This window comes from Gymnogyps californianus, chromosome 14 (genome assembly GCF_018139145.2).
Source record: "Gymnogyps californianus isolate 813 chromosome 14, ASM1813914v2, whole genome shotgun sequence".
Lineage (NCBI taxonomy): Eukaryota > Metazoa > Chordata > Aves > Accipitriformes > Cathartidae > Gymnogyps > Gymnogyps californianus.
The window spans coordinates 11,521,566-11,542,620 of record NC_059484.1 but is presented as its reverse complement, the minus strand read 5'-3'; the positions used below and the strand labels follow the sequence as shown (position 1 = coordinate 11,542,620).

Here is a 21,055-nt window from a genome sequence, read left to right as displayed (position 1 = left end):
AGCAGAACAGATGCTATTTTTGCTTTCACTCATGAACGCCTTTCCATTTTTAGGAATCCTTGCAAAGCCTTCTGATGAAGCCCTGTGTTATTATTATAGTGTCAGTTCACTGACATCTCTGTGCTTTACGGTGAGCTGTGTTTTGGCAAAGTAGCTGCCTCGTTGCGGTGCCAGCTTTAAATGGGAGGAAGGGCTAGGCTTGGGACAGGGAGCAAGTGAACTCAGGGCATCTGCTCCTTCCCCAGACTGTTTCTGTGCATAATGATGGTGGAGGCCCTGAAAACCCTAATGTTTCAGGAAGGCCTGAACTATGCTGCCCACTTTCCTGTCATCCACACAGCCATACCTCTGAGAAGAACTGGAGAAGACTGTCATCTTCACATGGCCTCTCTGCCTTTTGGTAGTCTTCACTATCATCCTCCCAGAAAGGCTCACTGAACTCCGCCTCGTGGTCTGCCTCTCGGCTGCTCTCCTCTAGCTTCCCCATGGCCACCTCTTCAGTATTCCTCCAGCTCCCCACATCCAGATCCAAGCTTGAATCCCAGCTGAGAAGAGACTGGAAGTCACTGTTCTTCTCTGACTCGCTGGAAGACTCTGTCTCAGACTCCCACCACACCCAGGAATGGCCCGTCTGCAAACAAACATAAAGAGAGAGACAGCAATTTCTTTGTACCCTGATCCAGAACTGCAAAGCCTAGCTTATTTCCTGACATACTCAGAGAGCCAAAGCATGGGAAGGACTCCGTGAGGCGAGCAGCCTACACCTGAGCCCACACTTGGCAGCACGTGGCAGGGCCGTAGCTCTGCAACACAAACTGACATTTCAGAGCAACTGAATTTCAGGTTTTCTGGTGCTTTTGCTGTGCTCTCCCCCTGCCCAAGGGTCGGTGGGTTACTGTGCTCAGGGGATGCTGAACTGGTTAGGAGCATGCAGCTTTGTTGGATGCTAGATGTTTAAGGTGCCGAAGGCAGGCAGCAGTAAGGTCAAACCAAGTCATGCCAGGGCTCCTGAGCTGCTGACAATTGTGAACAACTACTGACTCCAAGGACAACTCACTGAAATTCCCTTTGCTGCCCCTTGAGAGCTTTTTATACTGGAAACAACTTATTACAAACACTACAGACTCTTTGTTTTGAAAGTGACAGATGTGATTTAGCTAGATGGTGGTATCTTGTGTACCTGAGCCAGAAGAATTATAACCATGCACAGTCACACAATGATAGGGGACAGTTCTACACATTTCATAAAATAAAAGTTAGCATTCTCTTAAGAAGGAAGAAACCATTCATTTCATCTCTATTCATTAGTCCATGCCTAAGTGTCTTCTACTGCACAAGTCCACTATGATTTCTCTAAGCCTGGGAAATTGCTTGCAGAGTCACAGTAACAACAGTAAATGACTGTTAGAAAAATCTGTATCTTGCCACTGAACTCAGCTGCCTGGATGCTGTACCTATAGAGAATTCTATGCATTAATTAGTGTCTTTAGAGTTTTCAGTTAATTATGTACAACCTAATTTTTCCGGAATATTAAACAAGCACATTTCTCACTGACTTCCTTTTGCATTCTCAGGACTGCTAGCACAGCTACATATAAAGCTTATGGTGCATACCTGGGAAAAATAAGGAATCCATTGGGTGTGGGATGAGAAAACTTGTTTGCTTATTTTATGAACTTACAAGCAGAGCTAGGATCCACAAGGCCGTCCTTCTGAAACCTCTTTCAAAGTTAACTTCAGGAGAAGCAGATAAAATTTGATGAGGTAAGAGATAACATTAACTGCTCTCAGCTTCCAGCTGAAGGAGTTGGGCAAACTGTGATTTTATCTGAAGAGTAACCCCATGCCTGAAGTGCTTTCCTGCACCATCAGCAGAGCTGGCTGCACAAGCAAAACCAGCCACTGCAGCTCAGCTGAACAGAAAAGCCTTAGCCTAAGGTAATCCAATCACTTGTGATCATCTTCCTGTACTCCAGTTGAGAGGGATAAGCATTTTAAAATCAAGAAGCCTAGGGAACTTGGGCATAAGCATCGATTAAAAAGATCTTCAGCCTTATGTTCAGTTTTACTAAATCTTGGAAGACTCAAGATGCCAGACAGTGGAACAGCAGCATTAGTGCAAGACAAGTGGCATGAGTGAAATAATTACAGACTGCTTAGTTCCGTACCAATTCTGTACAAAAAATAAGGGACAAAAAGATACAGACTTCAACTTTTAATTAAGAACTGCCTGACAGTTCTTAATTATGCTGGCTACATAAATAAGTCACCAGCAAGGAATCATTATCAAATTGGAAAGTCTTAGTTCGCTTTGCAGAGATCAGACACTGCGCAACCCTCGCCGATATGAGAAAAAGCTGTTTGAAATAAAAAAGACAGCCTTTAAAAGGAACTTACATGTCAAAACAAGAAAAATGATAAAAGCCTGAACTCTAGTAAATGAAATGTAGAATCCACAAAGAAGCAAAAAAAAAAAGAAAAAAAATGGAACAATTTGCTAAAGACATAAAAGCAAATAACAACAACAAACCTCATCAAAAACATCAGAAGCAGAGAGCTGCCAGATGATCGGGGGGATGATGCATGATTAGTGCCAAACATCTCAGCGGAAAATAGGGCCAGTTGGAAAAACCAAATTAATCATCATTATCAGCAATCGCCACAGAGGAGATCACACGAGACTTTCTCTTGGGATGGGTCGGAGAGACTGTTTCTAATTAAAATGTCAACAGAGGAGGTTTTAGAACAATTTGAAGGAGGGAGTAAACCTTAGAACCACTTGGGATTCACTCCTCAGTCCTAAAGAAGCTTAAATCTAACAGCACCAAACCTATGCTGTGTAACCTGTCATTTAAATTAGCCACAGCACAAGAAAAACAGAAAGATGCGATTGTTATTATCTATCTGTAAAAGAGTGGATGTTGGGAGATGCAGCACAGTAAGCCTAAGCTCTGCACTAGACAGATTAGAACAAAGTATTAGGAAGAACAGAATTAGTAGTCAGAGCATGAGATGATGAATTGGGAAAGAGGCAATGGGGCTCTGTGGAGGAAAATCATATCTTAGATTTTTAAAGATCTTAAACATCATTAAAGGCTATTAAAATGTCATGGGACAAGAGAAAAGGCTCTTTGAGGGGAAAATACCTGGTTAAGAGAAGAAACCAAGGGTAGGAACGAACAGCAATGCTTTCCATAATGAAAGCAAGTTACTAGTGGGCATGATAAAGGTCCTCCCACGTGCTGCAACTTCAATTTTTCAACACGGACAAAGACAGGGTAGAGGTCTTTCAGAGGAGATGGAGCCAGCCTCCTCTCAGTGTCCAACAGTGAAAGGAGAGGAGGCAGTGATGACAAGCTGCACCAAAGGAAATTCAGACTGGACATAAGGTAAATGTTTACTCCATGAGAGTGGGTAAGCACTGAAACAAGTCCAGAGGGGTTAGGGAATCTCCATCCTTGGGAGATTTTCAAAACTTGACTAGACAAGGCTCCGAGCAACCTGATCTACCCGTGAAGCTGGCCCTGCTTTGAGCAGCAGGTTGGACTAGATAAATGCTCAGAGGTCCTTTCCAACTTAAACTATTCCATAAAGTACCAGGAACCAAAAGAAACCTGTAACTTTTTGTGCTATGAACTTAACCACCTGTTATCTCTGGAAACTGAGTCCATAAAAATTGAAATCAGAAATTCATTCCCAATTTCAGTAGTGAAGGAAAATTAACCAGTAAGCCAACCAAAGGATTCTACATTTCTAGCATCAAAGGTAGAGTGATTCTTGGTGGAAACATACACAAGCCAAACATGGGACTCAACACAGCAGGCACAACCAATTTCAACACAAAACTTGTGAAAATCAAGGTAAGGTAACAATCCCTCTGGTCTTAATCGCAATGACTGTTTCCTGCAGCTTGTGTGTCAGAAAGCTGCACCCTGTACACGCTGCACAAAGCGGCACGGACCACTCCCAGCCGCTGCAAGCATCAGGAAGGACAATGTTTTGGGGTTTTTTTTTCCCCTGGAAGGTCATGGCGGCAAAAATATGCAAGTTTCATCTCACAGATCATATGACCAGAAAATAAGAAGGTGACTTGAAAATTGTCACAGAGAACTTAAACGTCAGTTAAGCATCCATGTTGCTGAGGAAAAGAAGTGTAATTTCCAGTAGAGAGAAACAGTTCACAAGCTCAGATGTGAAACCAGGTACTGGCATGCCTACAGCTGCTGGAATTACAGATTTTCACTCTGACTAGCGTACCCTTTACAAATCTCTGGGGAAAGAATGTGAGGTTCATTTCAATACATTGGTCTCTTAAGGAAAGCTCCAACAAGACTGTAGTATTTAACTTCTCATGGTTAGATCTCCCGTTTCATCACAACAGAGCCATATTCTCACACACTCAAGCAGGGAATCTTCCCCTCCATCCAAGCACTATGCAACATTCCCATGATTAACGGATTGTCTCTAATGTCAAAGCTCTGCCATGCTTGTGTGCTGTACGGGTAACTGGCAGAGAGTTACATTTGCAGATATTCAAGACAGGTATGCACGCTTGTACAAAAAACAGGGTTCCTCACTGCAGAGAGCTGTGATGCTCAGTACACTGCACGCTGTACACTGGATTTGTTCCCAGACTTTAATATACATACACATTTACACATCACTAGTAAAAATCTGTACACTTCACATTACAGTACATACGAGCCACCAGTTGCTAGCTAACACCAGAACACTGATGAAGCCCAAGACAACTGCCCTAAAACAGGCAGGGGGGCTAGTCTTCCCCTCCGGGGAAGTTTCTTTGGGTTACACATTCCGACGAGACACTGCTTTCCAGAGGGGCAAGTGACGAAGGTGGACCAGGTCCCAGAAATGGACTTGCAGCTTTTCTTCCTCCTCCAACAGCTGTTAACAGCATCTTGCTTGCACTCCAGCTCTGGATGCTAGGTGCTGGGATCTTCCGTCTGCCTGCAGCATCACTTCTTCATCTTCATGTCTGCCTCGATGGCACAGCGACGCCCTCTGGTGCCTCCGTCCTAGTCACAAGGCAAACAAAAAAGAGAGAGTTATGCAACCCTAAACACAAAACACTTCCTCCAGCACTTGGGGAGGTAAGGAATTGGGCATCTGGTAACAACTTTTCATGCCTTCCAAACAGGAGAAAGGGAAGCTGTCCTAAGAAGGCCTGGGGAGGCCTGCCTGCAGACCTACCTAAAATTCACTCTGGACACAGCACAGGTGCTGGGATTTGCAGCATCTCTGTGCACTGCTGGCAGCCAGGGCAGAGAGAGGCAACAAGGCTCTCGCCCAGACAGATGCTTTTGGAGCCTGTACAGTGCAGGCTTTCTCCTAAGCGGCAGATTCTAGCTTGGCTCTTAAGATGGGAAGAGGAAACTGCTGACTAACCTACCTTATCAGCTGCTGATCCCTATGGGAAGTGCTCCTCCAGTTGAGTGACCCTGGCACTAGCTCCCTAGTTTCTCCGCACAGCTCCTTTCCATGAGTAGAAGGCGAGCTGAGAGCTTCCTTTGATCCGCTGCCCTCTCCCTCTGGCTGACATGCTGACTCTCCCGGAGTACTCCTCTGTCTTTAGATATATATGCGCGAGAAAAAAACAACTCTCCATCTTCCTCCCCTCTCTCCTCCCCGCAACTCAGAGACTTGGGGTTTCCCGGAGGGAATATTTTTCCAAACACTTCCAGATCACCACAGGCACAGGGCAAGGTATTTCTGCAGAGTATCTTATTTGCTTTCTGGACCATGAATGATAAAGGAGTACACAGCTGACTCCTCACTTTCCCAAGACCTTTTGTACTGTCTTGAACGTGCCGAAGGGGCAGCTGTATAAGCATGAGAGATGTAGGAACTACAGTACTGCACCACTTGGTCTGTCTTCCCACTTACATGGAAAGAAAGCAGGAGAGAAGTTGTGGAGAAAAGCAAAGGCAGATGACAAAACGAGAACACTTGGAACCAGAAGAAAAGACTGAAGCCCCTCCCACTCACCCACGCTGAGAATATGGGACTGAGATGTTTCTTCTCTAATGATCACGGTTGTACAGCCCCTAAGTTAAACACACACCGCTGCAGCGTTAAGGATGCTGTGGCAGCGCAGTGATCACCCAGACAAGGAGCAGAGCACGCTGCCAGCAGTACTGCAGTACCTGCTGGAGCCTTTCAATACTTACAAAGAGAGAGAGAAGGAAGGCAGGAGAGCCCATTGGGACACTGTCCTGTTAAAAGGCCAAACAGAAGGACTTATCAGATATCAGATATGGAAATGCACACACCACACAGAAGCATTGAGCCCACACACGAGCATAGAGAAACATGTGCCCCACTCCCCTTCCCGCATGGCATCAGTCTTATGCAGCAGGAACATAAAAACGGACAAAAGAGGGATACTGCGAGAGTCAGAATGCTAGGAAAGGGATATCCCCTCCTCAGCCATGGCAAGGCCTGGTCTACCAAACAATTTCTGCACTGTGCAGTTGCCACTAGAACTAAGCAGGCAGTCCTTGCTGTCACAATGTTGTGTGCACCAGCTGAGAGCACTTGAGATCGCTTAATCAAGTTTGGATGTGTCTTTACAGAAGGAAAAAAACAAACCAACCTACATTGCTGTTAGTTTAGATCAGTGCGGAAGTCAAAGGTTCTCTGGTGTGTTTTACACAGCAAACCAGACTGGAGTGATTCCCTGGTTCTAAAAATCTGACTAGGAAGTGAAGGCCACGGCAAAGGCTAGTGTTCCAATTCTCTACACCTTCACCTTCCTGCCATATCACACCTCTTCCAACACTGTTCACTTCCCTGCAGTTTTCATCACCTGTTTTTAAAAATGGGATAGAACCATTGGGATTACAGAAAAAACTCATGAGACTTGCCTCTGGGATGATGTACAGCTCCAGAGCTGAAATCTAATCAATGGACACATTTAAAGAAAAATTGTTCACATGAAGATGATGGAGCCATTGCAATCTCAAAAAACATTCTGCCTCTTTGGTATGGGAACTTCATGCAGTATCTTGGGATTCTTCAAAAGATACCAAGTGCCCTTCCACAGGGTGCAGCATTCTCACCTTCTCCGAAGCATCTTGCTTGCGAGTGGAGTCTCGCCCACGCAGGCTCTTTGCACTGATCCCTGACTCCGATGTTTGCATGATCAGTTGTGTGGCCAGAAATTGCTGCAAGAAAACCACACTCAAGTCTTAAGATTCTCAGGCAAAACAAGCTCAGTTGGTGCGTGTCATTTAACTATCACAAACCACAGGCTGGGAATGATTGGCTCAGAGGCAGTTTCAGTTCCTTGTCTGCTGCTCAGAATAAGTTCCCCCATTTACCTCAGAAGCCACAAGTCCTGAGGATATAAAACCCCAGTTCAAACTCTGTTAGCCCTGCCAGCTGGGACATTCTACTTCACAAGAAATTTTAAATGGCATATGTTCACAGGACACAGTTTCATGTACACTTTATACCAGCGTAAAGCAACACAGCCATCAAAAGAAGCAATTGCGTCCCCTGTCATTCACCATTCTTGGTTGTTTGTTTCTGTTCCTGAACCACACCCTGGTTCTTGCTGGCCTAAGCGTTTCCCTGAAGGAAATTAGATTTGAAATTGGTCTGGGCTGAACCTAAAAAACATTTTGCTGTGTTAGTTTTAACTTATCCACAATCTAGTTCACCACAAACACCTGAGCTAGCACAAGAGAGATGCAGGGAAAGATGGGACTACTTCATTCAAAGACACTGTGAGTGAAACTGCGGTCTTACATCCAGAAGTCTTTCCCATACCTATGGACCAAGGCAGATGCTCTGTCCCGCACTGGCCTCAGCTCAGTACTTTACCTGGATCTGCTCCAGGACATCTCGCTGCATCTCCACAGCCATGTGGTACACATCATGGTCAGAGCTGTTGTACATAACTGCATTTTGAAACATCAGCATAATATCACGCTGGAACTCAGCTGTGGTTCGTATCAGCCCATTCTCAATGTTCTTTTTGATGGTAGATAAATCCATTGGCCTATGAAAGAAATGCAGTCAAAATAGCAACAGAAATATTAAACTCTTTCCCCACTCTTCTACAAACAGCCCTGGGTCTGTAACATGTCTAGTTAGACCATCTATTTAATTTCGCCAAATAGGTTCTCCCCCACACAGGCTGTGTTCCTGAGTACCAAGGCGTTGGGTCAGAAGACACCATGAATGGTAACAACGGCGTGACAGATGCCTCAGGAGAGGCATATGCCTTCTCCAGGCATCACTGAAGGGGACACTAAGGAGCTAGAGCTGCAGCCACTGAATTGTTTAGGAGAGATTTCAGGGGCTAGCAGGGGATTCTGGTAATTCTTCCAGATTAGTCCACTACCTGGGACAGTAAAAAATGCTGATTAAAGAAGATAGGTCTTTGGAATTTCAAAGATTAAATCCTACCATTGGATAGAAACTGGGAGAAGCAGATCAGTCACATACCACCTTACTGACAAAAAATGTTCCATGTAAACCTGTACTTCATTCAAAAACAGGGCTGCATAAAGACATGTATCTGTTACTGAAGATGACCCTTTTCTGGGGGAAACCTGTTTCTGACTGAATCATACCAGATAAAAATAATTTTCCAAGACTTGCAGTCTGCATGGCAGCCAAAAACTACATCGTTCCTGCCAGAAATCCCTACACAAATACGCAAACATACAGAGTTCTAATGACAGAAGACTGCTGAGACTCACCTCTGCACAATACTGTGGTAGCCTGGTGCTATATCGTCAGTTACAGGCTGTAGGAAGACATTGGCGTACCTGCACAGAGAAGGAGTCTACTTAGTGTCCTGGCCTTGCTGGTAAATATTTGTATCATGCTCTCATGTTTATCTGTCTGCTACCAGTAACAGTATGATTCATTATCTCCCGGTACCAAGGCAGATGAGCCTCCAAGATGGGAGAGTGGAGACTTGTCTAGGATTAGTCATTTCTTTCTGCCACTTCTCAAGATATCGAACTCACCTGTGATTAGCTGCTGCTCTCCAAACTAGCATGATGGCTTTCTTCCAGATCTTCTGGGCCTGGATTGCTTCCTGGTCCTCACTGCACACTGAGCTGGGAAGAAAAGAATAGGACTTCCTTCAGGAGTCTGCATATTGCCTCGGAGCAGAAACCTTATGGTTTGTTTTGCCTTTGACATGCCTACGCTAAACCATGCCAAAGACAGAAAGAAAAAAATGGGACCTGGTACTATGGCGCTGTCTGCACACTTGCACTTGTAAGCAAGAACCAGACAAATTATCAACAAATGCCCCCTTTGGATCCACTCAGCAAAACAGAAATGCGAATCCTATGCTCTCCCCACAAAATAGCGTGGGATTTGCACCTGCGTGCCTGAGAGCTTCACTGATACTCACAACTGCGAGGAGGCTGGGCTGCTGGGGATGGAGTCGGCTAGCGTGTGAGACTGTAAAGGTGCATTATGGACACTGAAGCCATCATCGCTCTCACTCACGGGGGGTTCGTTATCCATCTCTGATAGATATCCCTCACCCTGATCTTCTTCTTTGGGTTCCTCCAAACTGGCAGCCTCACTAGCACCATCCTCATCATCCTCTTCACCCTGCCCATCCTGAAACACAGAGTTCATGAGTCTGCACAGCCAGCTACAGCAGCAACTCAGAGCCTCCAAAGCAACTATGGTTCAGCAAGCAACATGATTTTCTTGCTACACTGCTGACAACTGTACAGGCACTTTCACAAAATCCTAGTCACTCTATCCTGCCCTGCCTCCCCCCGCAGACACAGAAACACACATACACACACAGCTTTATAGCGCCTGAAGCAATCTCCCCTTTAGCTCCAACTGCAGACTGCCCACTTCTCAGTGCTGAATGGAAGCTTTGCTTTTCAGCAGATGGGAGCCAGGAAGCAGCAGCAGTGAGATGTTACTAATAAACTCAAGATGACTACAACCAATTGAGAATTACCTTCATCTGACTCCTAAACAGGGCTTGGGCCTCCTCCTTCATTGACTCTGTGAAAGAAAGAAAAGCAGAAAGGTTGATCCTCCAAAGCAGTCTTTCCTATAAAAGCTCCTGCACCAATGCCTACTGTCCTGCAGTAATTACCACTGTTCCTACACATCTCTTTTCTCCCTCCTCCCCAAAAAACCTGAACCAGATCACTGACAACTATCCAGCTAATAATGTTGCATGTAAAAGATTTCCTAGCTGAATTAAGTTACCTGACAGCTCAAATTTGTGCTGAACATCAGCCTGTGAGGAGTCTTCACTCACATTTGGGACTTGTGGAGGGGATGAATCATCATCAGGTGGGGTCTGGAGGGAAGAGAAATGCACAAATCTAGACGTTTGTGTCAGCTTACTTCAGTGAAGGTGTGGGCACATCTCACTCACCCTAACCTAACTCAAGGCAATGAAGTTCACTGAGCACCTTCCCAACAGCAATTCTGCACGTGGGCGGGGGGAGATACACAAAGGTACTGCCTAAAGCAGAGTGCTTCTCTGCAGATCGAACAGATCAGCAGCATGACTCCCAAGAAAACAGTCAGTCACATTCATTGAAGGGTCACCTTCAACCCAGCAGTCATCCTTCCTCTAAACTTCTCTCCTACCTGCCACAACTGCTCCTTTCTTTCCCCACACCGGTTCCAGACAGCCTCTCTGCCCACATACCTCTGTCTTCACTGTATTGTGCACTGCGTCTTCTCCCTTGGCTGATTCTATCTCGATTTCAGAAGTCTCTCCTGCTGCTACAGCTGCTCTTTGATCCTCTTCTATCTCTTGACTTCTAAGCTCTGGTGTTTCTGTCACTCTTGCAGTTGCTGGTATCGTTTCCTCAGGGCCCAGCTGATTCTGCTCCTGCTCTGCAGCTTCTGTCTTTATTTCTGATCCCAGCTCGCCAATGCCCATTAGGTCTCGAATTCCTTTTGCCTCTGGCTCCTCACACTCCAGTCTCTCCTGCTTCACAGTCACAGACACTTGGGGTATCTGGGCCTGTTTCTCGTGTTCCTGACAAATTGAGTGTTCCCACGGGCCAGGCAGGGTCTGAGGGTCATCGGTATCTTCGCAGAAAGAAGACAGAGCAGCTTCAACAACTGCTGCATCCAGGACTTCAGGGTGGTCGTCTACCTTTATTGCCAAAACAAACACAGTAGTGCAGGCCAAGGTCAGAAAGAGGGATTAAAAAAAGGTTCATGTTATTTGGTAATGAGACAATTGTGTAAAACCCGGTGTACTGGGTTTACAAAGTTGCCTTTTGCAACCAGACTCGTATCGCTCCCTGCGGAGTCTCGCGTGGAGCTTCAGTTTCAGAAATACAGCACTCCCGGAATGTATGCTGCAAGCAGTGCTCATTTGTCTGCCAGAGACGTGACCCAAACCCTACCCAACATGAAGAAGAAAGAGCTTTCTTTCTGCACTCTGAAGAGGAGCACCAGGCTAAACGTGGCAGACAGGCAGCAGTGGTGTCATAGGGTCATTTCCTATTGATCTGGACAACAATGGTGAGAACGTGCATTTTGGAATAGTTATTTCTTGCTTGTTTAAACTAACTAAATTGGTGAACAGTAATCACTTGAGATTAACCTAACTGGATGTGGAGCAAAAGGCACTGGCACTCTGCTTTGCCCGTTTACCTTGTCCTCAATGATGGCTATAATATTTCCAACAGTATCGAAGTCCAGCTCTTCCCCCGTATAGGACACTGCAATATCCATTTTCTCAGCCAAATCCAGGTCTTCTTTCCCATCCATGCAGTGATCTTTGGAAGACCCTGCAGTGCTGCCAGCCCCAGAACCCAAGCACTCTTTCTTGATGGAATCAATGATCATGGATATTTCACTGCTGTCCATGGACACTGTCACGGTATGGGAATCAGACACTGCCTCCATGGAAACACAGGCTTCTGGCTGGCTCACTGCACAAGAATGAGAGTGACAATCAGAGACCAATCTGGAGAAGTCAAGCCCACATAAACAAATACTGCAGTGGATAAGACCAAGCACCAACCGCAAGTATCCCAGGTCCACCCACAAGAGCATATGGCTTAGAAAAATAAAAGACAAATACAGGTTTGCTTTCCCACAGTAGAGACAAAGTGAGATTCCAGCCCTTGAACCACAATCTAGCAACATACCATTAGCACCCCCACCCAGCAAATCCTGTTTAAGACCATCTGTTTACTCCAGAACCCAGCTGTAACCGTCCTTTCATCAAGGATGGTGAGTCTGAGGTGACAGAAGGCCAGCTGAGAGCTCGCTGGGTGCTGATCCCAATGGAACTTCTGTTTTCCAGCAGTGCATGACCTACGAGTGCGTAGTTCAGGAACGCACCTGTGGCTACGCTTTCTGGAGCTGCAGCTGGTGGCACAACGGATGGTGCTGACAGCGTGGGCATCATGACAATGGTTGCCTGAGACACAGGCTCTACGGGGGGTGGCAGGAGCTTAGCTGGAGGTTCGCTGGCAACAGCGGAGAAGGAAGCAAGAGGTGAGGTGAACTGTGCAGGACCAGCTTCTAAAAGCCGGGAAAGCGTAGGAGCACCTAACAGAGAGTAGAAGGGAAAAGCACATGAGCAAGAAGCAGCCACCACTGAAGTCCACAAAGCCACCACTGGGCTCCTCACTGGCTGGTGGCTTCTTCTGGGAAAAGACACTGAGAGGTACCTATAAATGGTCCCAAAAGCTATATGGAGAACCTGCACCAAAAATGCATGACTCCTTTGTGTGTGCAGTCTGACACAGAATCATGCAGACTATGGGAGATGGTGTTCAATGTAAGGGCTGGACAGGCTAAGCCACACATGCAGAGAGATGCCCTTCCAAAGGCTCATCCCAATAAAATTACAGGAAATCTGAAAAACAGTGCTGAGAGAGCCACACAAGGTAAGCCAAGACAAACAGTCATCACAGGAGCTGGAAGGGAGCAGAGGGGATCTCTTTGCAGGCCTTTCCTGGAGAATTCGTTTTATATCAAAGGTTGCCACTCATCTTAGCTGTAACTTCCAGGCTGAATTTACTGAACTGTCTGGACCAAATTAACAGGTCTTAAAGAACAGACGTGGATAAGGAAACTGAGATTATTCTATATGGAATTATATACGAATGAATGGCATAAATCCTCAGTTGCAGACAATGTGATTAAACCACTGGTTAGCATGAGCTGAGAAGAAACTTCACCTTAGGCAGGTTGTTCTGAAAAGGCCCAATGCAAAGACTCTTGCACTGTCCCTCCCACCCCCTGCTCTGTGGAACTTTCTCTGGAGCTCACAGTCCACAGTGGTCTAATCCTCAACAGACCTCTAATCTAAAGCAGAGGTAAGACACACAAGTTCTCCAGATTCACAGGGAGCTGCAGTTTGACACAATGGGAACCAGATACTAGACCATTTTTTCCCCAACTCCCTGTCAACTAACCCTTTCCTTCTACACGGAAATGCCTGGTACTAGCCAGTGTCAAAACCAGAGAACTAGACTGCATGGATGAGGATTGAATCAAGTCTAATTGTTTCAGTCATTTTAGATGAAGGCACTCTTTTTTCTGTAAGGATTAGGGTCTTCTTAAAAAAAAGTAGGGGTGAGAGGGACAGGGGGTACAGAAATAGGAATACAACTCATAAAGAAGCCCCAAAACCAGCCAGGCTAGATGTCCTTCATCTCTCTCCAAAGAGAATTCATAGAACAGTCTGAAGGTACATCTGAAGGGAGAACTGTACAGGGAGAGTCCCAAGTTACCTGAAGCAGCAGGAGATGCAGGGACAACACCAGGTGCTGACTGCATTTCCCCACTGTGCAGCACTGGAAGGACGCTTCCTACCTCCAGCAGGACTCCTGAGCTGTTCATGTGACCAGAAGCCACTGCCATTTCGTTTTCACCAACCTGCCAAAGGAGGACACAACTGAAGTTCCTGGAGATACCATCACATCATTGATTCTCTGCCAGATATGCACCTCCATGAATATGTCCATCATTTGCTGTGTCAGCATTTTTTCTGCACTTTTTGTCCAGTCTAGTCCCTGCCTGAGGCCCCTTATGCAAGTGGACACCATGACAGTCTGAAACTAGCTGTTGTTCTTCAGCTACAATACAGCTTCAGTGCCACCTTCTTTTGAAGTTAGGCCAAATACATCATTTGCTCTACCTTAGTTCCTCTGTTCAAGGACCTCACAATCCTTTACACATACCAGCCTTTCTACCCCCTGAGATGGCACGGAATTATCCCTGATTTTGAGTTGAGGGAAACTGAAGCATCAAGATGGAAAGTAACTCTATCAAGGTCACACAGTAAACCTATAACAGACCTTGAAGCAGATGTAAAACAGTCCTGTCGATACAAAGAAAACCCAGTCTTCCACAGCCATTACCTTTCCTTGCTCCACCCTATGTTACATTGCACCCTGCAAACACAGAACCCATGGAACATCTACCCAAGCTAACAAATAGAAAAGACCCCAAATCTGACTATCAAAAAAAGAAAGTCAACCGCAATACACCTATTCCATCACACAAGCACTAACACAGGGCATCTGTGCCATAGGCAGGCTGATGGCTGCTATTTTCAGACTGGGCTCTGAACAGTGTCAACAATGGTCGCCCTCCTAAGACTTCCAGAGTCACTAACACCAGAAGTGGGCTGTCATCACAGTGATTTTAATAACTGTCTACAATCAGGAGAAAACTGAAGCACTTCAACATTGGTCATAAACCCCATTAAAAGGACTCCCTACTCCTATGCTAAGACCTATTACAAATATTGAAACTCAACTTCCTGCCAAGATGTAAAGAATTGTGAGTCCGAAGTAGAAATCAAGAACACCTCCACGGAGGCTGATCGGGATGATGCTGACTAACATGCTCCCTCCCCCAGGGAGAACGATTTCTGCTGGCAAGGCCTGCAACTCCAACTCCTTATGACTGAGGGAAGACAGCCAGTCCTATGGGCTGAATGATCCCTGCAGTCCTGCACCCACAGTACTGCTGGGAAAGGGTCCCTCTTCTGTGGCTCACAGGGGTAATTATATCTCTCGGATATCACTTCTGTTGGGACTCTCACAAAAACTGTACATTTTTAAAAAGCCTTTGCAGCTCCCCCTTTTTCAGTGGGAGAGTCTGGAGCAAATTGTTTGTGTGCTTGCATATATGAGCAGAGAGCTCCATACCAGCCTGGGGCTTGTGGGCAGGAGACTGCCCTTCTTCAGCAGCTCTGAGAGCAGAGGGGAAGGAGGCGGAGTTGCTTTTTGTCCTAGCATCTTTTTCTGGGGTGAATCATCAGTGACTGGGGTCATGGGGGCATCCAGGGGAGCAGAGCCTGGAGGGGTGTCAGGGATTCCAATGAAGGAGGCAACTGGGGTGCTGGGCAATGTCCCTGGAGTGACCTGAGAAAGAGAAAAACCACACTGTTCAAAGCCACACTCCACCACACGGACTAGCCCCACTTGCTCCTTCCCCCAAGAGCATTGATCCAGCACACCACAGACACCTACTCCATTCACTCGCTACACCTACTCCAGGCATATGCTTTCACCCTTTCCCTGCCCTGTAGTGCCACTTCCTAGGCACACACAGAAGACTGCCTGGCCAACCCACTGACGCCCCTGCATAGACTTTGATCCAGGCACCTGATCACCACAGACATGGAAGAGGACACGTATCTCGAGCAGCACTGTACATCAACCACACTACAGCGCTACCACAGCGAGAAGTCTGCAAAACAAGGCAAGGGCTTCTCCCCAGGCTCCTGTTCCATGATGGACGCAGAGCCCCACGTCCCAAGCTGGTCTTTCCCTCTTACCGTGGGAAGCATCCTTACCCCTGGACTGGTCTCGTCCACAGCAGGCTGAGACAGATCTCCCAGAGCATAATCTCCCCCTGGGGAGGTTGAGCCTGCAGGGGAGCGAACCATCACACCTGTTAATCGTCGTGGCGGATTCTTAATGGCCTGACGAGCTGAAAGAGAACAGAAAAAAAAGTGAGATTCCATGACTCCATCTTGGACAGTCCCTGAGAGTTACCTCTGACTTCATCCTAAAGAATCCTAAGAAAACAATTTATATTCTAGGAATTTCTTGCACCACACTAGGCTCAGTTCACAAATAATACTAGCATTGGGTAATGCACTTTAATTTCAGATTTCCGTAGCAGTTGGGTATTCACCACCTCCCACCACTGGTAGGTTAGTTCTCTGAATTGCCCCAAGAATTATAAATGAATTAAACATTCAGAACAAATCTCTCTTCCTTTTATCTTCAGACAATAGTAAAACTATTGGCAAAACCAAAGGGGTGAAAAGTCTGACATTCTAACAGAGAGCTCCTTGCTAATCCTGCTTCCTCTTAGATATACCTTTTCTACAGAATTTGTTCCCTTCTCAGAAGTCTCTGCATTTTGCCCTGTTACGAATACAGTGCTGGAAAGAGAATATAATCTTTCTTTCCAACTGCTAGGGTCACGGAATTCCTCCTGAACAGGTCTTAACAAGACTTAAATATTTCCCAAATGTTCTTATGAACATATGCATCTCTATCTGAGGAGGAGTAAGGAAGCTCATTTCCCGCTTACCCTGATAAGCAGCATCTGTAGCCTTCCTCTTGACTTCTGCCTCCTCCTCCTCCATTTTTTTCTTTCTGTATACAGAACCAAAACCTACTGTCACACAGTGTCCCACTTCCCCTTAGTTCCTCCTGCAGCTTACTGACCCCCACCCCTTTATCTCCAGACAACAATGACCTGCCTCTGCAGACTCAGGCTCAAATCCTCTGAGGAAGGAAGCAGAGTCAGAGACCAGTCAGAGAACGACACACTTGGCAGGAAATTTCACTTCCAGCTGATTATCAAAACGGAGGAGGCAAGCATGATGCTGCAAGCCATCACTGAGCTCTTCACTGAGAAACTCCAAAAGATGTTCCACACAAGATGGCGCCCCCCAATCTAAACTAAGTTCACCCTCAGAGGCCAAAGCATCTGCCCAGCTGCCCTGCTTCTCTTAACTCAATGTACGCGGAGCAAGAGGTGTCTGACAAACACACAGTGTCAGGCAACTACAATCTCAGAAGAAGGCACAACATGGAAATAATGAAACAACCCACATCATAATCTCATTGCACAGCTCCTCCAGTCTGTTATCCATGTGTCCGGCCTGGATCAGCTCTGCATCCTTCTTGAGTTGCCTGTAATCAGAAAATCTTCTTACTTACTTATCACTGAACAATGTACCCTAAGCAGCATTTTCACCCCAAGCACCATCCCACTTAGGCCACTTTTTCAAGACAGGACTCTCAGGTGCACCACAGCTTAATGCCTCTGCCACATACCTGTATTTCTCCTGTGTTTCTTTAATAATTTTCTTCAACTCCTCAACTCTTTCTGCAGTCAGTTTCCGCACAATAACATCTTCCACAGTTTCCACAACTTCTCCCTTCTCACCACGTTTTCTCCTATAGAATAACAGAAAAAACATGAAACACAGAAAACCCCAGTTCTCCTTTCATAAATGGCTGCTGTCTGTCATTCCTGACACAAACATACACAAAAAAAAAAAATCAACCTCCTCTTCCAGTTTCTCTTAAATGATACTGGACAGCACAATGTTCAAACAATTTCTTCTGAAAAGTTTATCTAATTCTTAAATGCGTCCAGTGTTAAAGACATCAGGAACAGATCAAAGATGCAAGCCCACTACAAATTCTCAACCTGAAAAAAATCATTCAACTTCAGAGAAGATTCCTACTACCCACGAAGAAACATCTACTTTTTTTCCTCAATAACTCTACGAAGTCCTTTGTCTTTGCAACTCTAGTGCTGAAGATCATTCAGCACTATCACAAATACTACTTCTAAACATCCTGCCTCTAATTTAATTTGATGTGAAGTCTCAAAACAAAATGCGTGGATTTAAGAGTGAGAAATATCTGAGACCACAAAGCTGTAGTAATAGCATTGATAAGAAAACTACAAGAAACCACTGCAAAATAAAGACAAATACAAAATGCTTCCCCTTCTCACTCTGGCTGTCTTTTCTACCCCTATTCTAAATGATAATTTTATGTGTAAAGCTTCTGATCAATAAGACTAATAGGTAGTGTTTTATTCCAGCCAAATAAATATCTCTTTTTGCTGCATTAAGTCCCCAAATGCACACTGCAACACTTAAAAATGGAGCCGTGGCAAAGAGGCCCCCATTACCCTGCCATGTATTGTAACAACAGTAGGGGCATATGGAAGACACTAACAAGTACAGAGTGACCAGTTTTAGAATCATGTAATAGTGAAATACTTTGGTCTTATGAAAAAAAGAGACAAGATAATGAGATATGGGAAGCACAATCTAAGAAATACCTTGGGCTTGCCCATCTCCCCCATCTGCCATACCCTGATCCCACTGTCCATTCATGCCAGCTATCACAACTGAATTTCCTTGTTCCTGTACACTTCTTTTGGGAGGAGCACTATCAAGTCCTTTGCTGTAAGAACCAACAAGTCCACCCAAAATTGCTGCAGACTGTACTTGCTTCAGACTTTGTACTCACTTAGGGGTCTCCGTAGTCTCCAAGAGCTCTGAATACTGAGATGCACAGTGCTAAGAAGAAACAAAGAAAGTCAGAGGACACCAAAGAGTCAGCATCAGCAAACGCCTACCAACAAAGCCTACAGGGCACTTACTCCTACTTCTTCAGAGGTCTAACACTTTATGAACATATCTGACACTCTTCTCCAGAGTTTCCCCCATGGCTATAACTTAGCGTAGCACAAAGTGAAGAAGCATATTCACTCTTTTACTCTAGCACTGCCCAGGCTGATCTCCAAAACAAAGCTAAAGAACAGACGCTCCCAACTAACAATTTAGAAATCAAAGCATGCAAGGATGATTAGTAACGTTTCTGTCTGTGAACATGAACCAAAAATATTTCAATGGTGAAAACAAATTAAAATTGTATCAAGGCCAGTTTCATAGCTTAACAGAAACAGTCAGCAACATAAAAACCCCAACTTCTCCTTTGATCCTCTTCATCTCTCTGTCTCTTATACAAAAATCGCAGGTGCGTGCCCAAACAGCAGGACACACCAAAATATATGGGCATCCACAAATTCCTGGGGCAAGGAATTCCACAGCTTAATTACATGTCTGGTGAAGAACAATCTCTTCAGGTTTGCTTTGAACCTGCCTCCTGTTAGTCTTACTTAATAGCCTCTAAATCTTGTACTGGACAAAGCACTAACAATTAATCCTTATTCATCCTCAACTTCACTTCACTTCTGATTATACAGACATCTGTCGTATCTTCCGTTACTCATCTCTTTTTTATGTTGAAGGGTTCTATCTTACTTAGTCACCCCTTACAAGGAAGCTGTTTCATATCTTTGATCATTCTTGTCTTTTCCTTAACCTTATCCAACTGTACTGTAAGCTCAAATTTAATTTCAGAAACAGAAAAAAGTATTTTATCTGATTTATACAAAACTGTTTTTTTAAAATTAATTTTGCTATCTTTTTTAAAAGCAAGAAATAGATTCTCTTAAGCAGCTGTCTAACTTATCCCATGCAGAACGCATTTTTTCCAAGACTCAAATGCTAGTATCTTACCTTCTGGGAAAACCAGTCAGGTGGGCGTCCTGGCTCTGCAAAAGGTTTGATAGCTCTGCTGACTGAGACCCTATAGGAGAGAAATGGCGAGTCACCATCAACTTACTTTCTTCCCCAACCAACATGCAGAGAAAAGATGCTAACCTGTCTTGACATTCATCACTGAATAGCCCCCATAAACACAATGAACTTGTTAATGAGTTGTTATGTTTGGGAATTACTGAAGTACAGCCCCTGGACTCAAAAATATCTGCCTACTCCCAAACAAACAACAGCTTCCCTCCCTTGCTTCGAAAAGCAAGCTTCTAGCTTCTGATGACACCATTACATTTCCACAAAAACTTTACTTTGGCGAGGGGAAAAAGGCAGCAAAACAGAGCTACAAGTGCAGAAGCAATGCGCAGGAGTCTGTTATCAAATATCCTCCTTGACCACAACTCACCTCTTCCAAATTATGTTGGAATAACGTTACTCTCTGTTCTGACTAACACACTTCTGTTTCCACACAGTAATTATGAAAGAAGCAAAAAGATTTTCAAGGCACATGTCTAATACTTCCATCTTTAACAGCCCAACTTTGTTTTGAACAGAAAGTACACAGAAAGCAGAAGTGTTTATGACAAGCTGTTGCACAACGAACCGGCACAGTGAAAAGCCATGCACCAGTACAGCACACAACCCATGCTTTGCCCCGGGAGCCCAGTGCCGGTGCAGTGGACATCATCCTCGCTGCGCCCCGCTCCCTTACCAGTTCTGGTCCCCGCTCCGCATGACAGACGAGGCCAGGCAGAGCTTCTCGCGGATGGACCATGGCTCCGTGGGGCCGGCGCTCAGCAGCTTGTGCTCTGCCGGGAGAGGGGAAGGAGTGCACGGACCCGCCTCCGCCCCGCGCAGCCCCGGCAGCACCCCCGGGGACCCCAAACCTGGAACCCCGCCCCCGACCGCTGGCCACGCCCCCCCCCCCGCGGCGTGGACCCCGCCCCCTGCGGCCGCACCAGCCGTAGCCCCACCCCTCCCCCGGGCGTTGCCCCCGCCCCCCTCACGCCACTATTGGCCCCACCCCCTCCCTTCGGAACCGGGCAATTCTCCTCAGGCCGTTCCCTTGCCCCCTTCCCGCCCCAGCCCCGCTGCCGCGGGCCGCCGCCGCCGCTCCCTCTCCGCCGCCCAACCGCTCCCCGCCGCCTCTCCCGACAGGCCCCGCACTCACTGCCCGGCCCCGCCGCCATCTTCCCCACCCGGCCTGAGGGAGTCAGGGCGGAGCCGCGCGCAAAGCCCGCCGGGAGGCGTGCGCGCCCCTAACCGTCCCCGGGCGCGCGGGCGGCCGAGCGCTCGGGCCCCGCCCCTGCTGCCCCACCGCTGGCACTGATTGGCGGCCGCGCGGGCGCGGGCCCCCATTGGCGGAGCGGGCGGGCGGCGAGGTTTGAAACCCCAACAGTAGGCGCTGCGCGGACGCGAGGTGGGCGCGAGGCGGCG

The 21,055-nt window shown here is 46.3% G+C and overlaps 1 protein-coding gene across 1 annotated transcript; it reads right to left on the bottom strand.

The window, feature by feature from the left end:
• Positions 1–4,628: 4,628 nt before the first annotated feature.
• BRD8 (bromodomain containing 8) lies at positions 4,629–20,808 on the bottom strand. The gene is made up of 21 exons (XM_050905329.1): positions 20,790–20,808; positions 20,331–20,427; positions 19,583–19,652; positions 18,528–18,577; positions 17,313–17,435; positions 17,088–17,168; positions 16,561–16,625; positions 15,812–15,948; positions 15,162–15,377; positions 13,737–13,881; positions 12,337–12,546; positions 11,641–11,921; positions 10,679–11,134; positions 10,228–10,321; positions 9,971–10,017; positions 9,398–9,612; positions 9,003–9,095; positions 8,730–8,798; positions 7,846–8,023; positions 7,080–7,184; positions 4,629–5,036 (listed from the first exon to the last, which is right to left on the bottom strand). Exons 1-21 carry the CDS (start codon positions 20,806–20,808, stop codon positions 4,977–4,979), a joined length of 2,811 nt encoding a protein of 936 aa, XP_050761286.1. The 3' UTR covers positions 4,629–4,976.
• Between the last annotated feature and the right edge of the window lie 247 nt (positions 20,809–21,055).

Coding starts and splice junctions, on each gene's coding strand:
- BRD8 (XM_050905329.1), bottom strand. Junction 18,578..19,582: donor CTGACTGGTTTTCCCAGAAG/GTAAGATACTAG, acceptor GTTTCTTCTTAG/CACTGTGCATCTCAGTATTC. Junction 11,922..12,336: donor TCCAGAAAGCGTAGCCACAG/GTGCGTTCCTGA, acceptor ATTCTTGTGCAG/TGAGCCAGCCAGAAGCCTGT.